General features: G+C 39.3%; 3 protein-coding genes across 3 annotated transcripts in view; 2 read left to right on the top strand and 1 right to left on the bottom strand.

The window, feature by feature from the left end:
• LOC106088715 (protein decapentaplegic) overlaps window positions 1–27,447 on the bottom strand; it is a 332,467-nt gene that overhangs the window by 288,318 nt on the left and 16,702 nt on the right. The window contains exons 2-3 of the mRNA XM_059365934.1: window positions 16,355–16,593; window positions 242–645 (exon numbers count right to left, since the gene is read on the bottom strand). The gene's annotated coding sequence lies outside the window, so the exon portion shown is untranslated. The remainder of the gene's footprint in view (window positions 1–241; window positions 646–16,354; window positions 16,594–27,447) is intronic.
• On the top strand, window positions 19,799–22,133 carry LOC131996337 (uncharacterized). The gene is made up of 2 exons (XM_059365935.1): window positions 19,799–21,982; window positions 22,047–22,133. Exons 1-2 carry the CDS (start codon window positions 19,863–19,865, stop codon window positions 22,051–22,053), a joined length of 2,127 nt encoding a protein of 708 aa, XP_059221918.1. The 5' UTR covers window positions 19,799–19,862; the 3' UTR covers window positions 22,054–22,133.
• Window positions 22,732–25,978, top strand: LOC131996336 (uncharacterized). The gene is made up of 2 exons (XM_059365933.1): window positions 22,732–25,819; window positions 25,893–25,978. Exon 1 carries the CDS (start codon window positions 22,827–22,829, stop codon window positions 25,521–25,523), a length of 2,697 nt encoding a protein of 898 aa, XP_059221916.1. The 5' UTR covers window positions 22,732–22,826; the 3' UTR covers window positions 25,524–25,819; window positions 25,893–25,978.

Below are 27,447 nucleotides of genomic sequence, written 5' to 3'. Positions count from 1 at the left end.
TTATAGGGAAGGTGTAGGGTTTTATACAGTCGGCACCGCCCGACTTTTGCCATTCCTTACTGGTTATATATAAAATTACTATTATCTCATAGATGTTTGTTTTATGAAAATATTTTTAAAATGTGTATCCATACAACAATTAAATTTAACACAAAGTTCAGTTACTAATTTTCTTTTTTTTTCATATTTCATATTTGTGAAAAAAATTAAATTTATTTTGGAAAAAATCAATCGTACTTACCTTTTATCCTCTGATCTTGAAGATGTCTCTCTTTGCATATGTCTTCAAAAGATCATGAGCTGCTATATCAATTCTTATCAAAATGTCAACGAAGTAATCCACAAGCAATTGACAAGAAATTCAAAAAAGCTGATTGGTGATATGTTATGGTGATGGAAACTTCACTATTTGCTCACAATTATTTAAACTTTCAATACTGAAAATGCACAATTCTACAGTTTGTTGTTAGGCATTCCAGACTACTTGAAGGTAAATGAAATATTATTATTAATATTTTTAAAATTATGTATTGATTATAATGAATATATGATTATGTATTTTCTTTCAGACACAATTTTACACAATTTTTGTAATATTACTTTTTATCATTAACGGTGGGCACTTGCTCTACTCCGCATTAAACACTGCAATGAAAGAAAGAATACAACATAAGGATTAGAATATGGAAGAAAGGCGTAGATCGATGATATATCCTCTCATATTATATTGTTACTGATATAAATTGGGTCATAAGAAGACCTCTCGTTAAATCTTATCTCTATAGAAAGTTTTATGAAAATTTTGTTTAAGATTAAATTTCATTGACAACGACAAATGTGTAGAAAAATATCTAAAACCAAGTAAAAAGGCATTAAGTTCGGCCGGGCCGAACTTTGGATATCCACCACCTCGGGTATATATGTAAAACACCTTTCGTCGCATTCCGGTGAAAAATGCATACCTTATGCCCCATAGCAGCTATATCGAAATATGTTCCGTTCTGGACCATAAATTTCGGCAAAATCGGACAATAAATGCGCTTTTTGTGGCCCCAAAACCTTAAATCGAGAGATCGGTCTATATGGTAGCTATATCCAAATCTGAACTGATCTAGGCCAAATTGAAGAAAGATGTCGAGTGGCCTAATGCAACTCACTGTCTCAAATTTCGGCGACATCCGACAATAAATGCGCCTTTTATGGGTCCAAAATTTTAAATCGAGAGATCAGTCTATATGGCAGCTATATGCAAATCTAGACCGATCTGAGTCAAATTGAAGAAGGATGTCGAAAGGCCTAACGGAACCCACTGTCTCAAATTTTGGCGACATTCGACAATAAATGCGCCTTTTATGGACCCAAAATTTTAAATCGAGAGATCGGTCTATATGGCATGTATATCCAAATCTTAACCGATCTGGGTCATATTTAAGAAGGATATCGAAGGGACTAACACAACTCAATGTCCCAAATATCGGCGAAATCAGACAATAAATGCGTCTTTTATGGACCCAAAACTTTAAATCGAGAGATCGGTCTATATGGCAGCTATATCCAAATCTGAACCGATCTGTGCCATATTGCAGAAGTATGTTGAGGGGCTTAACTTAACTCACTATCCCAAATTTCAACAAAATCGGAAAATAAATGTGACTTTTATGGGCCTAAGACCCTAACTCGGCGGATCGGTCTATATGGCAGCCATATCCAAATCTTGACCGATCTGTGCCATATTGCAGAGGTATGTCCAGGGGCTTAACATAACTCTCTGTCCCAAATTTCGGCGACATCGGACAATAAATGCGCCTTTTATGGGCCCAAAACCTTAAATCGAGAGATCGGTTTATATGGCAGCTATATCCAAATCTGGACCGATCTATGGGATATAGCAGAAGTATGTTGAGGGGCTCAACATAACTCCCTGTCCCAAATTTCGGCCACATCGGACAATAAATGCGCCTTTTATGGGCCCAAAACCTTAAATCGAGAGATCGGTCTATATGACAGTTATATCCAAATCTGAATCGATCTGTGTCATATTGCAGAAGTATTTTGGGGGGCTTAACATAACCCACTCTCCCAAATTTCAGCAAAATCGGATAATAAATGTGGCTTTTATGGGCCTAAGACCCTAAATCGGCGGATCGGTCTATATGGCAGCTATATGCAAATCTGGACCGACCTGGTCCATATTGCAGAGGTATATCTAGGGGCTTAACACAACTCACTGTCCCAAATATCGGCAAAATCGAACAATAATTGCGCTTTTTATGAACCCAAAACCTTAAATCGAGAGATCGGTCTGAACCGATCTGGTCCATATTGCAGAGGTATGTCCAGGGGCTAAACATAACTCTCTGTCTCAAATTTCGGCGACATCGGACAATAAATGCGCTTTTTATGGCCCGAAAACCTTAAATCGAGAGATCCGCCTATATAGCAGCTATATCCAAATCTGGACCGATTTGGGTCATATTGAAGAAGGATGTCAGAGGCCCTAACACAACTCACTGTCCCAAATTTCAGCAAAATCGGATAATAAATATGGCTTTTATGGGCCTAAGACCCTAAATCGGCGGATCGGTCTATATGGGGGCTATATCAAGAAATAGTCTTATGGACGAAAAAAGAATCTGTACAAAATTTCAGCCCAATATCTCTATTTTTAAAGACTGTAGTGTGATTTCAACAGACAGCCGGAAGGACATGGCTAGAACGTCTTAGATTTTTACGCTGATGAAGAATATATATACTTTATAGGGTAGGAAATGGAAATTTCGATGTGTTGCAAACGGAATGACAAAATGAATATACCCCCATCCTTCGGTGGTGGGTATAATAATAGTAGGTCGCATTAGGAACGGGTATCCCAATGTTTTGATTCGCATAAAGTGAACTAATGAAACTAGTTAGAAAAAAAGTTCAAATTTGCCCAATATATTCTTTCACGGTACCAATGACACCACAACTAGTACGTTTTCTTCGCCATGTCGTATTTTTGTGAGGACTGCAGTCAAATTGCTTAATTTTAGCAGCTATTTTGTACTCTTTTGCCCTTTCTGGTACCAAAATGCACGAATTTGGAATGGGTCACTTAATCACCAATTACATATTTCCTTCTTGTATACACATCCAAAATTGTAGACCTCTAGCGCGATCTGAAGTATTAAATGGTACCAAAATGTAGGAATGTTTAATAGATCATTTAGTCACCAATCATGTAATTCTCAGTTGTACCTACATGCCAAATTTCAGACCTCTAGCTGCATTTATGAAGAAAATACCAAATGGTACCAAAATGTACGAATGGTGAAGAGGTCTTTAGCCACCCATCACATATTTCTTAGTTGTACCTATATGCCAAATTTCAAACCCCTAGCTCCATCTGGTAAGAAAGTACCAAATGGTACCACTTTTGGTACCAAATGTTCGAATTTTGATGCAATAAAATGGTCATTTATTAACCGATGCTCTCGAAATTTGGCAGGAAGGATTTTCTTACGACTCTCAATATTATTGGATAATTTCATAGAAATCGGTTGAGAATTGGATATAGCTCCCATATATAAGTTCGTCCGATTTGGAGCAATACAGCAAGAAAATGGTCATTTGTTAACCGATTCTCTCGAAATTTGGCAGGAAGGATTTTCTTATGACTCTCAATATTATTGATGAGTTTCGTAGAAATCGGTTCAGATTTGGATATAGCTCCCATATATATGTTCGTCCGATTTCCAACAATACAGCAATAAAATGGTCATTTGCTAACCGATTCTCTCGAAGAATTTTCTTAAAACTCTCGATATTAAAAATGAATTTCATAAAAATCGGTTCAAATTTGGATATAGCTCCCATATATATGTTCGTCCGATTTGCAGAAATACAGCAATAAAATGGTCATTTGCTAACCGATTCTCTTGAAATTTGGCTGGAAGGATTTTCTTATGACTCTCAATATTATTGGTGAGTTTCGTAGAAATCGGTTCAGATTTGGATATAGCTCCCATATATATGTTCGTCCGATTTCCAGCAATACAGCAATAAAAAGGTCATTTGTCAACCGATTCTCTCGAAATTTGGCAGGAAGGATTTTGTTGTGACTCTCACTATTACTGGTAAATTTCATAAAAATCGGTTCAAATTTGGATATAGCTCCCGTATATATGTTCGTCCGATTTGGAGTAATACAGCAATAAAATGGTCATTTGTTAACCGATTCTCTCGAAATTTAGCAGGAAGGATTTTCTTATGACTCTCGATATTATTGGTGAATTTCATAGAAATCGGTTCAGATTTAGATATAGCTCCCATATATATGTTCGTCCGATTTCTAGCAATACAGCAATAAAATGGTCATTTATTGACTGATTCTCTCGAAATTTGGCAGGAAGAATTTTCTTATGACTTTCAATGTTATTGGTGAATTTCGTAGAAATCGGTTTAGATTTGGATATAGCTTCCATATATGTTCGTCCGATTTGCAGTAATATATCAATAAAAAGGTCATTTGTTAACCGATTCCCAAACGTTGGCATCGCTATAGGCGAAAGAGGATGGCCGAGTATATCTCACGATAACGCCTTTGTAAGGTTTAGAATTGTCAATGACAACTTTGGAACCCTAATCGGGAACTTCCAATTGATTCATCATCTGCCTATCACTACCGATGTGCTCAGGGAGAAAACCTCTCAAGCACCTTTCAAGCAAAAATTAAATCGTATTTTTTTTTTTTTATTTTAAACCAATTGATTTCATCATTTCAAGCTCTCAACGGTCTGTTACATAAGCCACTGCTGTCCCAGCTCAGATGCCATTATTATTTATGGCCAAAATAAATATTTTGAAATTCAAATCATTTAAAATTTACAACTTCTAGACATTTTGTAATTTCATTGCTCAACTATAATTTATTAGCATCAAATTTTATGGTCTTAGCCATTATCTTTTATTTTTTTAAAATTTCTGCTGGAGAAAAAAAAGCTGTAAAAAATTGTAATTAAATCGAAGCAATTCCAAATGATTTCTTAATTTCAAATAGGCATTATGGAATCCATAAAAAACTAACGAATGGCAAATGCGACATTTCTATGGCAAGCTTAAAGGTAATCTAGAGATAAGCCATAACGCTTGCATTTAACTCTCACAACAGAGTCGGCTACTAAGAGCTAAGCCCCAGCCCACATTTGAAAGATTTGTGTGTGGTGTGGTGTGGTGTGGCAATGGCAAGAAACACTGAATTGTCAACTTGGTCGGTATTGGCCTATTAAGGCAACCGGCGCAATAATGGCAATAATTCAGAGTCCATAAATATTTATGATCTCCATGGCAAATAATTCTTGGCCGTTTTTTTTTTGTTTTTGTCTATAGGGCTGTCAATCCAAGTGATATTGCCAATGAGGTAGAGAATAGAAAAAAAACGGTATTTTAATTTAAATTAATGAATTTCAATATGTTTCGTAGGAACCCCAGCTAATAACAAAAAGGTGTCAAAGCGCTAATATGTTGTTTACAACATTCTTTCAAATGGCCATATGCATATTAACGAGATGCTGTTAATATGCTGGGCCACACAAACAACCAACCACACGTCCATATCACAAATTTAAGACAATAGTTTTAAATGGCAAATATTTACGTCGCACCATATTAGTCGGTGAGGTAAAAAAAACACAAATATTGGACCTAAAATATTTACTAAGACATAATGAATTATAAATCAAGCCTTCGCTTCGTTATAGAGGGGATTTAAAACACCGAAAGTCATACTTGTATGGCGAGTTTGGAATATTATGTGAAAATAAAATTCCACGATAATTGCAATGAAATGTTTGCTAAGATCAAAATTTCAAATAAATTTTCTTCAAAGGCAAAATTTAAAATAAAAAAAATAAAAATCAAGTAAAAGCGTGCTATGTTCGGCCGGCCCGAATCTAAAATACCCTCCACCATTGTTCGTATTTGTCGAGTTATTTTCCCGGTATCTCTTTGTAGACAAACAAAGGATAAAAGAATTGCTATGCTAATTGAATTGAGTGTTGGAGACCATAGTAGAAGTCTATGTAGAAAATTTCAGCGAAATCTAATAAGAATTGAGCCTTTTAAGGGCTCAAAAAGTAAAATAGGCAGATCGGTTTATTGCGGAGATGTATCAGACTGAAGACCTATTCAGACCATAATTGATATTGAAGATCGTGGGAGAAACGTTTGTACAAAATTTCACCCAAATCGGATAATAATTACGCCCTCTTGAGGCTCAAGATGTCAAGATCCAAGATCGGTTTATATGACAGCTATATCAGGTTATTAACCGATTTGAACTATACTTGACACAGTTGTTGAGTATCATAACAAAACATGTCGTGCAAAATTTCTTTCCAATAGGATAAGAATTGCGCCCTCTAGAGGCTCAAGAAGTCAAGACCCAAGATCGATTTATGTGACAGCTATATCAGGTTATAAACCGATTTGAACCATACATGGCACAGTTATTGGATATCATTACAAAACACGTCGTGCAAAATTTTATTTCAATCGGATAATAATTGCGACCTCTAGAGGCCCCAGATCGGTTTATATGGCAGCTATATCAGGTTATGGACCGATTTAAATCATACTTGGCACAGTTGTTGAGTATCATAAGGAAACGCGTGGGGCAAAATTTCATTCCAATAGGATAAGAATTGCGCAGTCTAGAAGCTCAAGAAATCAAAACCCAAGATCGGTTTATATGGCAGCTATATCAGGTTATGGACCGATTTGGACCATACTTGGCACAGATGTTGGATATCATAACAAAACACGTGGTGCAAAATTTCATTCCAATCGCATAATAATTGCAACCTCTAGAAGCTCAAGAAGTCAAGACCCCAGATCGGTTTATATGGCAGCTATATCAGGTTATGGACCGATTTGGACCATACTTGGCACAGATGTTGGATATCATAACAAAACACGTGGTGCAAAATTTCATTCCAATCGCATAATAATTGCAACCTCTAGAAGCTCAAGAAGTCAAGACCCCAGATCGGTTTATATGACAGCTATATCAGGTTATGGACCGATTTGAACCATACTTGGGACAGTTGTTGGATATCATAACAAAACAAGTTGTGCAAAATTTCGTTCTAATCGGATAAGAATTGCGCCCTATAGAGGCTCAAGAAGTCAAGTTGTTGGATATCATTACAAAACACGTCGGGCAAAATTTCAGCCAAATCGGATTAGAATTGCGCTCTCTAATGGGTCAAGAAGTAAAGATCCAAGATCGTTTTATATGGCAGCTATATCAGGTTATGGACCGATTTAAACCATAACTGGCACAGATGTTGGAAGTCATAAAAAAACATCTCATGCAAAATTTCAGCCAAATCGGATAAGAATTGCGTCCTCTAGTGGCTCAAGAAGTCAAGACCCAGGATCGGCTTATATGGCAACTATATCAAAACATGGACCGATATAGAACATTTACAATCCCAACCGACCTACACCTATAAGAAGTATTTGTGCAAAATTTTGAGCGGATAGCTTTACACCTTCGAAAGTTAGCGTGCTTTCGACAGACAGACGGACAGACGGACGGACATGGCTAGATCAACTTAAAATATCATGACGATCAAGAATATATATACTTTATGGGACTTAGATGAATATTTCGAGGAGTTACATACAGAATCACGAAATTAGTGTGGGGGTATACTAATTTCGTCATTCTGTTTGTAACTCCTCGAAATATTCATCTAAGACCCCATAAAGCACAAATATTCTTGATCGTAATGATATTTTAAGTCGACCTGCCCGTCTATCCGTCCGTCTATCCGTCCGTCCTATGGTGGAGGGTATAAAAATCTCTGAAACAAAATTTTCAAACACTTTCTCACTAATTAACCGATTTTGCCTAAGGAAGCCCGTAATCCTATGTATCCTGTAATGATACCCTAAGCTATACTGACCTCCTTCTTACTTCCTTTTAGTAATAGCCTCGTCGTTTCACAATTCGAATCACCCCATAGGATTTTCCCCGTCCTACCAACTGCTGCTCTGTTCCACAGTGTTAAATGCGCGTTTGTCTCCCACGCCCTTAACTTGGACTGCGTCGACCCGAAAGGCTTTGGGTTAACCAAGTTTATTGACGGCAGTCATCTGGCCTTCACCGCCAAATAGTCTGCCCTTTCATTCCTTTACTCCATTATGGCTCGGCACCCAAACGAAGCGGATTTTGCCATCCTCAGATAAGGCGTTAATCTCCTTCTTACATTCCAAGAGTTTTCGTGATCTTACCGTCCTGGTTGTTATTGCCCTTATGGGCATTTTACTGTTCGTAAATATGTTCACACTCGAAGTCCTCGCATTAGCACCACACCAGTCACGCACTGCGTGATAGCCCGTATCTCTGCCTGCAGGACAGTATTATGGTCAGGCAGTCCAAAACAGATCTCAGTCCTTGGGTGCTCAATGTAGACCCCAATGCCCTGTCTGTCCTCTAGCTTTAATCCATCCGTTTCACATGATCTTCCGGATGGCAATACTGGGGTTCGATCCCAATCCCAAGTTTCGTCTTAGGTATGCGATCGAAAACCTCTTCCCTTCCTTTCAGGTTTTCTATCGTCGCCACGATTATACCGCGATGGTATGAACTACTCCCATTCTCAATCCATTCTCCCATCGCCTTAAGTCTCATAGCCGCAATGGCTACCACACACTTAATCTGTATGTCGATGGGTCGAATAGTCTCCAGTGCCCTAGTGGGCATGGTCCTCATCGCTCCGCCTATGCAACATGTTCTCTAAACCTATTGTATGGTCCTTATGTTCCGCGTTTTCTCCATAGCAGTCCACCAAATTACTGAGGCGTAAGTAAGTATTGGTCTAATCACGATCCTGTAGAGCCAGTGGACTATCCTCGGATTCAGGCCCCATTTCGAGCCTACGGTGCGTCTACATAGTGCCCAACATCTGCGAGCCTTCTCAGTACGCTCCTGAATGTGACACTTCCAATTAAGTTTCTTATCCAAGATCACTCCTTAGTATTTGTTCTTGTCAGGTATCGAACCCACCGTAGCCCAGAGGTTAGCATGCCCGCCTATAACGCTGAACGCCTGGGTTCGAATCCTGGCGAGACCATCAGAAAAAATTTTCAGCGGTGGTTTTCCCCTCCTAATGCTGGCAACATTTGCGTGGTACAATGCCATATAAAACTTCTCTCCAAAGAGGTGTCGCACTGCGGCACGCCGTTCGGACTCGGCTATAAAAAGGAGGCCCCTTATCATTGAGCTTAAACTTGAACCGGACTACACTCATTGATATGTGAGAAGTTTGCCCCTGTTCCTTAGTGAAATGTAAATGGGCAAAAATTTGCAAAATTGATATCGAAATCGTTTTATTGGAAGCCACCGTAGCGCAGAGGTTACCATATCCGCCTATGGCGCTGAACGCATGGGTTCGAATCCTGGCGAGACTATCAGAAAAATTGTCAGCGGTGGTTATCCCCTCCTAATGCTGTCGACATTTGTGAGGTGCTTGGTACTTGTTAGCATATCCGCCTAAAACGCTGAACGCCTGGGTTTGAATACTGGCGAGACTATCGGACGAAATTTTCAGCTGTGGTTTTTCCCTCCAAATGATGGCAACATTTGTGAGGTACTATGCCATCTAAAATCTTCTCCCAAAGAGGTGTCGCGCTGCGGCACGCCGTTCGGACTCGGTTATAAAAAGGAGGTCCCCTATCATTGAGCTTAAAATTGAATCAGACAGCACTAATTGATTTGTGAGAAGTTTCTTAACGGAATGTTCATGGGATGGACTATATCTTGATATAGCCCCCATATAGACCGATCCGCCGATTTAGGGTCTTAGACCCATAAAAGCCACATTTATTATCCGATTTTGCTGAAATTTGGGACAGTGAGTTGTGTGAGGCTCGTCGACATCCTTCGTTAATTTGGCCTAGATCTGTCCAGATTTGGTTAAAGCTGCCATATAGACCCATCTTTCAATTTGGGGTCATAGGCCCATAAAAGCCACATTAACTATCCGATTTTGATAAAGTTTTGGACAGTGAGTTGTGTTAGGCTCTTCGACATCTTTCTTTGATTTGGCCCAGATCGGTCTAGATTTGGATATATCTGCCATATAGATCCATCTCTCGATTTAAGGTTATGGGCCCATAAAATGCGCATTTATTGTCTGATGTCGCCGAAATTTGGGACAGTGGGTTATGTTAAGTCCCTTGACATAATTCTGCAATATGGCACAGATCGGTCCAGATTTGGATATAACTGCCATATAGACCGATCTCTCGGTTTTAGGTTTTGGGGCCATAAAAAGCGCATGTCTTGTCCAATGTCGCCGAAATTTGAGACAGTGAGTTGTGTTAGGCTCTCCGATGTCCTTCTTCATTTTAGGCCTGGTCGGTTCAGATTTGAATATAGCTGCCATATAGACCGATCTCTCGATTTAAGGTTTTTGGCCCATAAAAGGCGCATTTTTTGTCCGATTTCGCCGAAATTTGGAACAGAGCTTTGTGTTAGGCTCTTCGACATTTTTCTGCAACTTGGCCCAAATCGGTCGAGATTTGGATATAGCTGCCATGTAGACCGATATCTCGATTTAAAGTCTTGGCCCCATAAAAGGCGCATTTATAAACCGATTTCACGGAAATTTTACACAGTGACTTATGTTGGGCTTTTCGACATTCGTGTCGTATATGGTTCCGATCAGTTTATTTTTAGATATAGCTACTGTACTTATTAGTATTTGGTCCAAATCGGAATATATTTCGATATAACTGCTATGGGACATAAGGTATGCAATTTTCACCGGATTTTGATGAAAGTTGGTTTACATATACACCGGAGGTGGTGGGTATCCAAAGTTCGGCCCGGCCGAATTTAACGCCTCTTTATTTCTTACTGATGGTCTCGCCAGGATTCAACACCAGACGTTCAGCTTCATAGGCGGATATGCTAACCTCTGCGCTACGGTGGCCCCCAATCCTTCTGTAGTAACCGCCATTTAAGTCCAGGTGACTTAAGTGGTTTGAATCTTCTCAAGGCTTCCTTGACCATACAATCCGTTATGAGAAGCCTTCGATCAACGTCATTTTTCCAAGACAATAATGCAGAACAAATTTCATTAATTTTTTCTCAACATCCCGATGGACACAACACTTGTCTGGCTACTAATTCTATGGAGAAACTTACTTAAATGTCAACAAATCAATGATTTTCAAGAAATTGTCACATCTGTATTTTTTTTCTACGATAAATTGGTTGGCATTTCCTGTAAATTTAAATAAATTTTTTTCATTATCATGAATGACAATAATGTATTGCATGAGTCTATTAAATATTACCCCGCTTGAAAAGCTTTATAATGAGTCTGTATAATGAGCTGAACAATTGAACGATTGCAACCAATTCTATAATAGACAAATTAACAGATGGACAGATTTGAAATATTTTTTCTTATACGGAATAAGTTATCTAAATGGAAATTTTAAATTATTTTTGTTTTTGCTATGCGGAATAAATTGTCTTTGGAAATGTCCATGCCATTCTTGGTTTAGCTCACTATAGCAGTCAGTTGGGTAATTCAATCATTCAGTATCTCATTTTAATTACACCGTTTAATAGGTGTTGAGGAATGTTGATTGATTTCATAGTGATTTATTCCGACTGTTCCTATTTAATTCAGTGTTCTGGTACAAATCGATCATGGTGCTTTGTGCTTTTGGTGCCACCTAACCCCCCGCAAATAGCAACATTTCATTTCCAATAAATTTCAACTTTTTAATTTGCCTCAGCATTAGAATTATTACCAAGTTCTGTCTGTCTGTCCATCTGTCTGTCTGTCTGTCCTTTTATATATTTTATTGCCATGTAATGTTGTTAATTATGTGGTCAGGCGGCTGAATGCTTTCCCCCTTGCTTTCGCTGTCTTCCCATTTGGCGAACGACATTCTTCGATGGAGCTGTCAGATATGAAAGTTGACATACGTCTGAAGTTTTTGACGCCTCTCACTGTTCGCTAATAGGAATAGATAAAATAAAATTATGACATGATATATGCGATAGCTACAAAGTTGCTGGCAAATAATAGATAAAACAGGTTTGTTTGTTTAAAGAAATTGACAAAAAAAATTGATTGACTACAGGTGCTATGTGACGTATGAGTGTTAATTTCCAATGATCAGTGACATAACTCATACGGTGAGCTTTGAGTGTACCCCGAATACAATTGTTAGCACAGTTCAGATGACAGCTTTAAAATTGTTGCCAGTTTGGTAACATCTTTAAAGAAAATAAGTTAAAGCGTGCTTAGCTCGGCCGGGCCGAATCTTGGTAACCAGACACCATGGATTCTGGTAAAATATGGGAGCTATATCTGGTTATAGACCGATTCGGATACACGGAGCACAGTTGTTGGAAGTCATGACAGAACACTATGTGCAAAATTTCAGACAAATCGGACTAAAATGGCGGCTTCCAGGAGCTCAAGAAATCAAATCAGGAGATCGGTTTATATGAGAGCTATATCAGGTTATAGACCGATTTGGACCGTACTTAGCACAGTTGTTTGAAGTCACAACAGAACAAAATTTTAGACAAATCGGATGAAAATTGAGGCTTCCAGGGGCTCAAGAAGTCAAATCGGGAGATCGGTTTATATGGGAGGTATATCAGGTTCTTGATCGATTAGGACCGTACTTAGCACAGTCGTTAGAAGTTATGACAGAATACTATGTGCAAAATTTTAGTTAAATCGGACTAAAATGGCATCTTCCAGGGACTCACGAAGTCAAATCGGGAGATCGATTTATATGGGAGCTATATCAGGTTCTTGACCGATTTGGACCGTACTTAGCATAGTTGTTGAAAGTCATAACAAAACACAGCATGCAAAATTTCAACCAAATAGGATGCAAATTAAGGCTTCTAGGTGCTCAAAAATTCAAATCGGGAGATCGGTTAATATGGGAGCTATTTCGGGTTCTTGACCGATTTTAACGGTACTTGGCACAGTTGTTGGAAGTCATAACAGAACACCATATGCAAAATTTCAGTCAAATCAGATAAAAATCCAGGGGCTCAAGAAGTAAAATTGGGAGATCGGTTTATATGGCAGCTATATCCAAATCTGAACCGATATAGCCCATATGCAATCCCCAATGACCTACATTAATATTAAGTTTCTGTGCAAAATTTCAAGTGGCTAGCTTTACTCGTTCCACCAGTATCGTGATTTCGACAGACGGACGGACGGACATGGCTAGGATGTCGAGATGATCAAGAATATATATATACCTTATGGTGTTCCAGATCAATATTTCGAGATATTACAAACGGAATGACTAGATTAGTATACCCCTATCCTATGGTGGTGGGTATAAACATCTATTTTCTATTTTTGTCTAAACCAAAATACATGAAAAATAAAAAATTTGGCAGAGCCCGGCCAGGATTCGAACCCGGGCACACGGAGCAACAGCGAGAGCCGTTGCCGTTGTCATAGCGTTCGAAGCCATCAATACAACTTCCAACAGATGCAAAAAATCATGTGTAGTACGGAAGAAGTGTAATTTGTCACAGATAGAATGTCTGTCATAACACAAAAATACATGCATTGGGAAAAGTACAGCTGATAAACAGGGTTGTCGAGCTTGGTTAATGTGGTAATTGTATCATAGATGCGTTTTCGCTATTAATACGATTTAAATACAACAAAACCATCGCACGGCCCTTGAAGCATTCACACCTAATATGGTTGAAAAGTCTTCTAACCAAAGACGAAACGCGTCCCACAATGGTTGGTGTGTGTGTTGCTATCTTTGGCTTTCCATTTGCATCTCCGATCATTGAGCGCGTCTCGAAAGAGAAACAAACATAAATTTATTTTGTATACTTTTTTAGCAGAATCCATGGTGGTGGGTTACCAAGATCTGGCCCGACAGAACTTAACACGCTTTTTCTTGTTAGGTCTAAACCACAACCGCCCCAACTGGGGCTTTACCAAAGTCAGGCTGGAACCGAAGTTCCAGGCGCGGTGCTTGAAGGGCTCTTAAACGCTGGTGAATGTAATGTGTCTAACAACGCTCCCATACATGAGTACTAATTCGATCCGTAGTTGTTTGGACGTGATCTCCCACTAGGTTAGGAGCGCGACCCATCTGGGTCACGGCACCATCAACCGGGTGCCGTGACAACATCCCACCAACCATCAAAATGCCATTCCTGCAATTCTAAGTCTAAACCAAAGCCACCACATTGCTCCCAATTGGGACCTAACCATAGTCAGGCTGGAACCAAAGTTCTAGGGGTTTTTAGCTCCTGTGATACCATATAAAAGACTCTGGTCTGACCTTGTAGTCCAACTACTTCCAGTTGAACTCCAAACAGTTCTGGGCTGGTCTCTTAGTGGGAATGAGCAAGAACCATCCCGTAGCAATACCTCATATAGCCATCAGAAATCATGTGGCATAATCCAAAATGACTCAGCACAAGACTGAGCCAAAATAAGAATGTCATCCAAACAATCACAGGACACGGCATACATTCTGGTATTCTCAAGGAATAGGAGCGACACCCTGTGAAAAAAATTCAAACCATCGGAATTTCTACACTCACACCCATACTATCGGCTTCGAAGACTTCACCACGGTACAGCAGCCTTCAACTCACCGACCTTTTATTGTTTGTTAGTTTCTTTGACTGTTCCGTATAGACTCAAAAACGGCCGAACCGATTTTCATGAAATTTTGAGGGTACTAAATTTTTTGATATCCAAAGGGGGAGCGGACCTTCCCCTTTACCCCAATTTTCAAAAACGCCAGATCTCGGAGACGGGTGCACCAATTTGAGCAAAATTTTTTATGCCACCTTATGGTATCCCAAAAACACAAAATTGGTATAAAATTTTGGGGTCAAATAACTTGGGGGGACGCCCCATCCCAAAACTCACCCGAACGGACATGTGTACCGATTGGGACAATATGGGTATCAAATGAAAGCTATTTAAGAGTAGATTACGAATTTGGAATACAAATTTCACTCTTAATTTTCGGGGGGGGTCCCTTACCCCCAAAAAAAGCCCCAAGGGGGCACTTTCACTGCTTTGGGCAATATGGGTATCAAATGAAAGATATTTAGGACTAGAGTATGAACTTGGCATTAAAATGTTACCATAAGTATCGGGGGGTCCCCCACCCGCAAAAACACCACCCAACAGGACACTTTTACCGCATTGGGCAATATGGGTATCAAATGAGATGAATTTAAAAGTAAAATACAAATCTAACACAAAAATGTATTTTTGGTGTCTGAGGGCCCCTTTCCACACCCCAAAACTCCCCAGCAGGACAAATTTTTCTGATTGCGGGCAATATGGATATCAAATGAAATTTATTTAAAGGTAGAATCCAATGCTGATATAAAAATTTATTCCTTGGTATCTGAGGCGCCTCCCCACCCCCCCATAACCCCTCAACAGGACATATTTACCGATTCGGACAATATGGGTATCAAACGAAAGATATTTGGAAGCTGAGTACACATCTGTTACAAGAATTTGGACCAAGGTGTCTACGGGGCCTTCCCAACCCCAAAAAACCCCCAAAACCCCCAACTTCAAAAAATGACTATGGAATGAAAGGTCTTTGGGAGTTGACTATGAATCTGGTATACACACTTAGCACAGAGTCTGGGACCGGACCCCCCACTAAATACTCTTCAATAGGACGTGAAGTTCGATCGGTATAATATGTCAATTAAAAGAAAGGTCTATGACAATATCGGACTCAAAAGAAATGCATTTGAGACCAGAGCACGAATCTGATATAAGGGGATCTGCCTCACCCCCAAAAACTTACCCATACCGGACAAATTTACCGACCATTGCAACGAAAAGTATTTGGGAAAACAGCACCAACATAATATCCACATTGGCGCTAAGTATCTGAAAGGCCATACCAGCAGCCCCAAACAGAACCTATTTCCTGCCAGTGTCACTATAGGGCTCAGATAATATAAGAGAATGAAAGAAGGCGCAGGGGAGCGGGCCATGCTCAGCTATTAATTTATATAACACTGACATACGCAGGAGATCAATTGTTGAGGAAAATCTTTGAAGAACATGATACCTGGCGTTATTTTATACTTTTCACCTAATGTTGCCCCGTGGAGGAGGATCCTAAGACAACAATCACCCATTGATATGCCCGAAAAACCAATTAATCTAATTGCAGAATCGTTATGGGCCTGGAGTTAGAGCTGAAAACTATAGCCGAACCTGAATCAACAGAACAGAAGCAACAACATATTGAGCCTCTATGGTATCGCTTGCAGTTATTATTAAGGACTTACCTTTTCTAATCACTTTAATATCCTCTTAGCTGCAAAATGTAAAGTTGACATTGGTAACTGGTATCAGAAACAGAAAACATCATTTGAATCCTTAATAGACTACATGCAATATTCACTATCATCACTATTTTTCTTAAATATTTTTAAAGGGAATTTAATCTATAAATTCTTTATATGCACTTTTCATTCAATAATTTTTAAAATTTCCACATCCGTTTCCCAAGCAACACTGATTAAATCTGAAAAGAAAGAAAAACAAAAGTTATAGCTAAGTTCAGAACCAAATATTTTTTAAAAAATTATGGTAAAATTTTTTATTTCCTATAATTCGTAGTTTTTTTAATAATTTTATTATTATTATTTTTTTTTAATTTTTAATTTTTTTTTAATTTTTTTCATAGTTTTCCATGAAATTTTGAATGTTTTCTTGTTTTTCTCTCTCGCAACCCGAGAACAAACAAAATTAAAGAGATCACGCTTTCGACAAGTGATCAACAACGACATGTTCAACAGCAAACCACACTCCATGACAAAAACAAACACAGCAACACACACCACGACAAATACAACCACAGCAGAGCGCCACAACAAAATACGAAGACAAATTGTTCTTAAAGCAAGAAAATCATAACGTAAACTACAAATGGTCATGGAATGTCCGATGACGATAAAGACGATAATGAAAAAGAAATGCATTCAACGACAATAGACAACTACAAGCAAGAAAAAAATGTAAGTAGACATGGAAAGCAAGAGAAAATATCCTTCTCAAGGATCATATACAGCAGGTTCAATTCGGATGAACTCTCCAATCGCTCATGATATTAAAATGAGACTTTGGTTTTTATGGGAGCTTTAACAGGCTAAGGACAGACTCACACCATACTGGGCTAGGTAGTTGAAGTCAAAGCGGAAAATCGTTCCATTTACAATCCAAACAGACCTACATCATTAAGAAGTAAGGAGGGTGAACTTCCATGAGGGTAGGTTGGACTGTTGATAATCGCTTAAACTTAAAAGAGAATACCTATAAAATTTTTTGCAAAGTCTAATGCCAATATTTCGAGGTGTTACCCTCATTCAAATGGCGTGTTAGGAATTTTTCATTTTTATACCCTTCACCATAGGATGGGGGCATACTAATTTCGTCATTCTGTTTGTAACACCTCGAAATATGCGTCTAAGACCCCATAAAGTATATATATTCTTGATCGTCGTGACATTTAAAGTCGAACTAGCCATGTCCGTCCGTCTGTCTGTCCATCCGTCAGTCTGTCTGTCGAAAGTACGCTAACTTTTGAAGGAGTAGAGCTAGCCGCTTGAAATTTTGCACAAATACTTCTTATAAGTGTAGTTCGGTTTGTATTGTAAATCGGCCATATCGGTTCAGGTTTTGATATAGCTGCCATATAAACCGATCTTGGGTCTAGACTTCTTGAGCCTCTAGAGTGCACAAATCAGATTTTAATGAAATTTTGCACGACGTGTTTTGTTATGATATCCAACAACTGTGCCAAGTATGGTTCAAATCGATCCATAACCTGGCATAGCTGCCATATAAACCGATCTTGGGTCTTGAGTTCTTGAGCCTCTAGAGGGCGCAATTCGTATGCGATTGCAATGAATTTTGGCACATAGTATTTTGTTATGATGTCCAACAAGATTCGTTTAGCTCTCATATAAACGAATCTCCCGATTTGACTTCTTGAACCCCTATAGGCCCCAATTTTCATCCGATCTGGTTGAAATGTTGCACATGGTGTTCTATAATGACTCACAACAACTGTGCCTAGTATGGTCGAAATTGGTCAACAACCTGATATAGCTCCTATATAACCGATCTCTCGATTTAGCTTCTTGAGCCCCTGGAAGCCTCACTATTGTCATATTTGGCTGAAATTTTTCAGATGGTGATCTGTTATGACAACAACAACTGTATCAAGTACGGTCCAAATCGGTCTATAACCTGATATAGCTCCCATATAAACCGATCTTCCGACTTTGGCTTCCTGTAGGCCTCAATTTTCATCCGATTTGGCTGAAATTTTGCACATAGTGTTCTGTTATGACTCTCAACAATTGTACGGTGGGTTCCCAAGATTCGGCCCGGCCGAACTTAGCACGCTTTTACTTGTTTTTTGTACATTTTGTTCACTCTCCTGCCCACTCAGACAAACCACAATAAAGCCGAGAATTATTTGTGTTATTAACTTTCTGTCGTAATTTAATGTAATGCGATGCCTAAAAGTCTGAATGTTGATATTGACACTTTACAGCACAATAATGATCCACTTTTTTGTTGTGTTGTTAAGCGCCTCTCTGGTTTCGATTTTCCTTTGCATGCATACAAAAGCCTTTCTTGGTATTTATATTTTCATTATGCTTGTTTGTTTGTTTAAATGTTGACAATAGTTTAGATAAATTATTTGCTCTATATATAGATGGCAACAATGAGTTTGTATTTCATTTGTAAATAAATGTGTGCATTTTTCTATAGTACTAACTGTACCCGACCCCCAATGCTGCGTCTTCATTAGCATCACTCGAATCTCCGCAGTGCTATTTGTTTATCTACCACCAAATACCTTTCATTGAACCCCATACAGTCATGTCTGACAAATATTCACATTTTGGAAGGTGTTTTGAGCGTAGGTAGGATTTTTGAAGACCATATTCGTACTCTACTCGCGAATACCTTTCATTGGAGTTCCATATTGTCCCCCTGGGCTCACTTTTGATATGGTGCGATTTTGGGTCCTAGGTACTTGGATTCAATCTTTCACATCACATTCGTATTCTACTCCCAAATGCCTTTCATTTAAGTCCCATATTGTCCCGATTGGTCCAATTTGGATTTGGGCGGTATTATTAAGGTGGTTTTGGGCTTGGAACGGCTCCCTAGACACTTGGATCGAATTTTTAAAATCATTGTTACCGCCACTGTCGATTTTATGTTATCGATTATTCTTAAATAGTTATTGCTATTAATTCTTGTGATTTGTTTATTGTTTGTCAAATTTTGTAAAAGGGAGAATGAAAAACTATTACTGGCGAAAAAGGCGCGGTGAAGAAGAGTGCACTGAAAGAAGATAAGGAATTCATCTTTTATATCTTTGTGTTAACAAAGATACACAAAAGTTATTATATTCTTTTAAAAAATTTACAGGCGCTAAGTTTTCATACCAAAATGTTAGTATAAGAAATATAGTGATGTCGAATTTTGTTTTAAGTGCTCATTATTTCATGATTTGTAACTATTTAGGAATTTTAATACTCAAATATAAAACACCAATCTGGAAACCCTAACGAGTTTTGTATTTGGTGTTCAAAATCCAGTGGAATCTTGGCGTCCGGGAAATCCCAATAACATTTTAAAATTCATTTTGATACACCATTTGAGTACGTCCAAAGTCTCATCTCGGTATCAGTGAATCAAATCGTTAACCTAACCTCAAACCTTGGAAGAAGGAGCATCATCAACTGGCTAAAAAACCGTAAGTCCTAAATAATGGCTACATCTTCCTTACAGGGTCAACCACAAAACCAACAAAAAGAGCAACCCATAAATACACTACAAACTTGCCCAACATGTAACAAACCAACACGCTCATGCTGTATTAGTTGCAGCAAATGCCACAAACTCTTTCACTTCGAGTGTGCTCGTGTCACCAATATTTTGCAAATATATACCTGCTCATCATGTTCTCAAAGTTCTAGCCCAGCAAGTCCCACTCACTCTGTACGCAGTCATTTAAGCATTTCTTCCGATAAATCACTGAACCGCAGACAAAACTTGCTACTACAACGCCTTGAGGAAGAAAAACAGCTTGCGATTGAACGAGACCGCGAATTTTTGAATCGAAAATACCAAATATTAGAACAATTCGCAGACCACAGCGACAACGAAAGTTCCCTGGTAGATTCTGTTAGTGAGTGGCTAAATACTCAGCCTGCAGCATATTCCAACGACACCACACAAGATTTGTTTGCCAACCACTTCGATGAAAATACTTACCATAATTTACCAACTGCTAGCTCTAATGCTGCGTTTATAGACAATTACAATCCGTCATTAACAATTACTAACAGCGGCCATCAGACAGTAACACGACACCAACCAGATATAGCCCATAATATGTCGAGCAACACAGCTCGGCCCGCCTTCACATCTACACTCAACAATAATGCAACATTTATTAATAAGCCTTCATCCCAAAGTTCTCTTTTCCCCGCGAATTTGCGTGATAGCGTTCCACCATCATTTTTAAATACACCACAAAATCTCTCCAGCACTGATCTCACGTACCAGCAAATAAATGCCAGACAGACGGTTCCAAAAGATTTGCCAGCGTTTGGAGGAAACCCAACAGAATGGCCTTTGTTTAGTTCCACCTACGATTGGTCTACGGCAGTCTGCGGCTTAACAGATGCTGAAAATTTGGTTCGTCTCCAAAAGGCACTTCGCGGTGATGCTCTCCAAGCCGTACAGCATATATTGATTCACCCCTCTTGCGTTGCAACGGCCATGGCAACATTAAAGCTTTTGTATGGACAGCCAGAAAAAATTCTGCATTCGCTAAAAATGAAAATCCGTAGTTTACCGCCTATTAATGCAAATAAACTGGACACTATTACCTCATTCGCAGTGCAAGTGAAAGGCCTTCAAGCGACTATTGAAGCGTGTGATCTTTTAGATGAATTGAATAACTCTTCCCTTTTGCAGGAGTTAATTTCCAAATTGCCGTCTTACTTCCAAATTAATTGGGGAACATTTAAAATGAACTTAGCAAAACAAAACAAAAGAGTAAATCTGTCAGAATTCTCCAATTGGATATTTGACATAGGTCTCTCAGCAAGCAGCGTAAACATTGAGAGCCTATGTACCTCTGCTGCAGTACCTGTCATTCAAAGCAAGCAGAGAAACGCTTATGTTCATACTCACGCAGAAGAGAACAGCAATGCGTGCATGCTATGTGGTGGTGACTGCAGAAACATACCTTCTTGTGAGAAATTTATTACAGCTGATCGAGCCCAGAGATGGGAGATGGTTAGAGAGTTTCAATTATGCAAGCAATGCCTTCGTAAACACTACGGCCCATGCAACGCAAATGTATGTGGAAAAGAGGGGTGTCAATATAAACACCACTGTCTTCTTCACAAAACTCGTCATAACGAAGGAGCAGATAAAAACAAACAAGCAACATCAATGGAATCACAAAACAATGCAATCGCAGAAAATTCAACTCATTCTTGTAACACGCACAGTGCATCCATTCACAATAATTTCTTTAAGATTATCCCCGTAACCATTTATGGTAGTGGCGATAAGCTATTCAAAACGTATGCCTTTATAGACGAGGGGTCTTCTACAAGTTTGATTGAAGAACAAATAATGTATGATTTAAATCTTTCAGGGTCACCCGAACCTCTTTGTTTAAAATGGACGGGAAATGTCGAGCGTGAAGAGCAAAACTCCAGTCGTCTTTGTATTACCCTCGCAGGCCCCAATCAAAAGAGGTTTAAAGCTGATGTGAGAACAGTTAAACATCTATCGCTGCCTAAACAAACAGTTGACTGCGAAGCGATTGCCCAAGCATTTCCCTATTTGAAAGGCATTCCTATTCAAGGGTATAAAGATGCAGTACCGCGTATTCTTATTGGCTTAAATAATTCACGATTATGTGTTTCTCAGCGAATAAAAGAGGGAAAGGCAAATCAACCGGTTGCAATTTGTACTCGCTTAGGCTGGCTGTTGTGTGGCTCGTCCAAAGGGATTTCATCGGTGGAGTATCATCATTGTCATGTATGCGAGTTTAATGCGGATTTAGAAAATAACTTAGATAAACTAATCAAAAGATTTTATTGCTTGGAATCATCTGGTATTAGCTGCACAATGAAAGCGTTAAGCGATGACGACAGTAAAGCAATTGCAATTATGGAAAAATATACAAAGCAGAGGCCCGATTCACACTATGAAACTGCATTATTGTGGCGAGATGAAAACAAAGTTATGCCCAACAGCTATGAGATGGCAAAAAAAAGATACTTGTGTCTAGAAAAAAGATTAAAAGCTGATAAAGACTTAGATGCTATTTTAAATAAGACTATTTCTGAATATGTTTCTAAAGGCTATATAACAAGAGTTACCTCAAATGATATGTTATCAGCAAAGAAACTCTGGTATTTGCCAATTTTTCCGGTGTTCAACAAGAACAAGCCCGGCAAGACCAGAATCGTTTGGGATGCCGCCGCAACAGTAAATGGAGTATCTCTCAACTCAATGTTATTTAAAGGGCCAGATTTATTGGCGTCGCTTCCAGATATACTTTTTCGTTTCAGGCAAAAGTCTGTGGCCATTTGCGGTGATATAGAACAAATGTTCCACCAGATTTTTATACGGGAGGAAGATCGTAACGTTCAGCGGTTTTTATGGCGTGCAGAAGATGGTGATGAAGAACCAAATATTTTTATCATGAATGTCATGATTTTCGGCGCATCATGTGCACCATGTATTTCACAATTTGTGAAAAACTTGAATGCCAATAAGTATCGAAATCAATTTCCAGCTGCCGCTAATGCAATTGTGCATAATCACTATGTGGATGACTTTTTAGATTCTGTGGACACAATTGAAGAGGCAATCCACCTAGCCAGAAATATTAAATATGTTCACAGCAAAGCGGGATTTAATATACGAAATTGGATCTGTAATAACAGTGACGTTCTAAAGGCAATAAATGGGGAACATGGTCAAAATCAGAAGGATCTTAACTTAGGCAGTGGTGTTGATACAGATAAAGTTTTGGGTATCTTTTGGAGTTCAAGGGACGATTTTATTACATTCAAAGTATCACCCCACCTTAAAGAGAGCAATTTATTTGTAAAAGGCAAAACGCCAACGAAGAGAAACTTGCTAAGAATTCTTATGACTATTTATGACCCTTTGGGACTCATTGGTCATTTCCTTATGTACTTAAAGATAGTGTTACAGGAAGTTTGGCGCAGCGGTGTTGGGTGGGACGAAGAAATCCATCCACCACAGATGACTAAATGGACAAACTGGCTGTCACATTTGTCAGAAATAGAAGACATTAAAATACCTCGCTGCTATTTGCAGACGTTTAAATCTTATCATAATCTAGATGTGGAGCTACATACATTTGCAGACGCTAGCGAAAACGGTTATGCTGCGATATCGTACCTTCGTATTTCAGACGGCAGTGAGGTGGTAATTTCTTTAGTCGGATCTAAAACCAAGGTCGCCCCACTCAAGATGACATCCATACCGCGCCTAGAATTAATGGCAGCGCTAATTGCTTCCAGATTTGCGACCAGTGTTGTCAATAGCGCGACCATTAATATACGGCAACGATATTTTTGGTCTGATTCAAAAACTGTCATTAGCTGGATAAAATCAGATCACAGGAGGTACCATCAATTTGTCGCATTTCGGGTTAGCGAGATATTAGAACTAACTGAGTTGAGTAATTGGCGCTGGGTACCGGGTAAACTTAATGTGGCCGACGAAGCTACTAAATGGAAGAGGTGCGGGCCAGATTTATCAAATGGCAGTAGATGGATGAACGGACCCGATTTTCTCCGAGAACCCCAAGATGCGTGGCCAACTCAAGTCGAAATTCAAACCGGCACAGACTGTGAGCAGAGGCATCACATATTGGCTATTGACGAAGTTAGCAGCTTTGTTAATATAGAACGTTTTTCACAGTGGCGGAGGGCTATGAGAGCTGTGGCGTACGCTATTCACTACATAAACAAACTGAGAAAACCCGATCACCACTGCGAATTAACCCAAGACGAGCTTATTAAGGCCGAAACTGTTTTATTGAAGCAGGCACAGAAGGTGGTCTATAACGAAGAAATTGCTCTTTTGATGAAAGGTGAAAAGGTAAGCAAGTCAAGTGCGATATTTAAGTTGTGTGCCTTTGTAGCGGAGGATGGTGTATTGCGCATTGATGGGAGAATAGACAGAGCTTCCGTAACAAAGGAGATGAAGTACCCCGCCATCTTACCAAAAGACAGCTACATCACGATGCTTTTAATAATGCACTACCATTGCAGTTACCGTCATGGAAACAACGAAACCGCCATTAATGAAATTCGACAAAAGTTTTATATACCTCGGCTAAGAACAATTTTTAAAAAAGTAGTGCGCAAATGTCAAATGTGTAAAGTTAAGAAGGCACGGCCTGTCTACCCTCAGATGGCGAAGCTACCCAGGGCTCGTTTGTCTGCATATGTAGCACCGTTTACATTTACAGGTCTAGATTTCTTTGGACCCTTACTGGTGACTGTAAATAGACACAAGGAAAAGCGGTACGGAGCTTTGTTTACATGCCTAACGATTCGAGCGGTTCACATTGAAATTGTGCATTCACTCAATACTAGTTCGTGTATATTGGCAATACGAAATTTTGTGGCCAGAAGAGGCACACCAAGGGAAATTTTCAGCGATAATGGCACCAACTTTGTTGGTGCCGAAAGAGAGTTGCGTGAAGCTATAAAACAAATGGATTCCAATGAGTTTGTTCGCCATTTTACAACAGCAACGACGAAGTGGAACTTCAATCCACCTTCAGCACCTCACATGGGCGGGGTATGGGAGCGTATGGTGCGCTCCGTCAAAACAGTTCTCTACCGCATTATGCCAACAAGGTCGCCCAATGATGAAACTCTTGTGAGTATGATGTCCGAGGTGGAGAATATAATAAATTCTAGGCCCCTGACGTATGTCCCAATAGATAACGAAAGTCAAGAGGCATTAACTCCTAACCATTTGCTTTTGGGGAGTTCCAATGGCATGAAGCCGCTAGTTGAATATGATGATAGTGTGCACGTTCTTAAAAGCAGTTGGTTGGAAACTCAGCAGTTCGCACAAAGATTTTGGAGACGGTGGTTAGCCGAGTATTTGCCCTCACTCACTTGCCGGTCAAAGTGGTTTGAAAAATCTAAGCCGTTGAGGGTTGGTGACTTGGTGGTTGTGGTTGACCCTGCTAATCCTCGAAATGTGTGGCCTAGAGGAAAGGTTCTGAGTACAAAAATGGCAGAGGATGGACAAGTTCGGAGTGCTAAGATAATGACATATTGTGGAGTTCTTGAGAGGCCGGTTGCAAAATTGGCTGTTCTCGACGTGGCTCAGGTTGAAGAGTAAGGCTGCGACATGATGTCTTGTCATACTGCGGGGTGGTGTTACCGCCACTGTCGATTTTATGTTATCGATTATTCTTAAATAGTTATTGCTATTAATTCTTGTGATTTGTTTATTGTTTGTCAAATTTTGTAAAAGGGAGAATGAAAAACTATTACTGGCGAAAAAGGCGCGGTGAAGAAGAGTGCACTGAAAGAAGATAAGGAATTCATCTTTTATATCTTTGTGTTAACAAAGATACACAAAAGTTATTATATTCTTTTAAAAAATTTACAGGCGCTAAGTTTTCATACCAAAATGTTAGTATAAGAAATATAGTGATGTCGAATTTTGTTTTAAGTGCTCATTATTTCATGATTTGTAACTATTTAGGAATTTTAATACTCAAATATAAAACACCAATCTGGAAACCCTAACGAGTTTTGTATTTGGTGTTCAAAATCCAGTGGAATCTTGGCGTCCGGGAAATCCCAATAACAATCATATTCATACGCTATTCCCTACCTACCTAGATGGTGTTTTTAGGGATGGGAGACCCCCCCGACACTTACGAATAACTTTCATTGAGGTCCTATATTGTCCTGATCGGTTCACTTTTTATTTTGGGCGGTACTCTTGGGTTGACGCCCTACCTTCCATTTCCCTCTTGGTAACAACACCCAATTTTAAATATTCGATAATCATGTTCGTACTCTACTCTCGAATACCTTTCATTGGAGTTCCATATTGTCCCCCTGGGCTCACTTTTGATTTGGTGCGGTTTTCGGTCCTAGGTACTTGGATTCAATCTTTCACATCATATTCGTATTCTACTCCCAAATACCTTTCATTTGAGTCCCATATTGTCCCGATTGGTCCACTTTGGTTTTGGGCGGTTTTTTTAGGGTGGTTTTGGGCTTGGGACGGCTCCCTAGACACTTGGATCCAATTTTTAAGATCATATTCATACTCTATTCCCGAATAACTTTCATTGAGCTCCTTTATTGTCCTGATCGGTTCACTTTTTATTTTGGGCGGTACTCTTGGGTCGACGCCCTACCTTCCATTTGACACCCATATTACCCAGCGGTAAAACTGTCCTGTTAGGTGGTGTTTTTAGGGATGGGAGACCCCTCCGACACTTAGGGTGAAATTTTTACACCAAGTCCGTACTCTACTCTTAAATACCTTTCATTTGATACCCATATTGTCCCGATCGGTAAATATGTCCGTTCGGGTGGCCTTTGGAATGGGGCGTCCCCCTGGATTAATTGATCCCAAAATTGTATACAAATTTCGTGTTTTTTGGGTACCATTAGGTGGGAAACAAAATCTCCCTTTAATCAGTAAACCCATCTCCAAGATCTGGCGATTTTGAACATGAGGGTAAGGGGAAGGGTAGGTGTAGTACCCTATTTTCAACGGGGTCTCAAACTCTTCCATCTGTGAAAATTGCATGAAAATTGTTTCAGCCGTTTTTGAGTCTATGCGGAGCAGACAAACAAAGCACCAAATTGACATGTAAAAGTGTACTAAATTTGGGCGGGTCGAATCTTGGGTACCCACCACCATGGATTTCGCTAAAAATGTACCCTTATTAACTGAGTTTGTATTTGAAATATTTTGGTTTCAAGAAGTCATATCGGGATATTGGTACTTAGGGGGCCTATATCATCATCCGATTCAGATAAAAGTTGGCACTAACGTTATAAGTCATCAGATAGGGTTTTGGGCAAAATTTCAGCCGAATAAGGTGAACATTTTGACTTCTCAGGGCTGAACAAGTGAAATCCTCCGGGAACTGGTTTATATGGGGGCTTTATCTGTTTATGGAACGATTCGGATCATACTTGGCATGGATGTTGGAAGTCATAATTCAAGTCTTTGTTCCAAATTTTAGCCAAATCGAATGAAAAATGAGGCTTCTAGGGGCTCAAGAAGTAAAATC

The sequence above is a fragment of the Stomoxys calcitrans genome, chromosome 3, assembly GCF_963082655.1.
Source record: "Stomoxys calcitrans chromosome 3, idStoCalc2.1, whole genome shotgun sequence".
Lineage (NCBI taxonomy): Eukaryota > Metazoa > Arthropoda > Insecta > Diptera > Muscidae > Stomoxys > Stomoxys calcitrans.
This window is presented reverse-complemented; position numbering and strand designations above follow the sequence as displayed.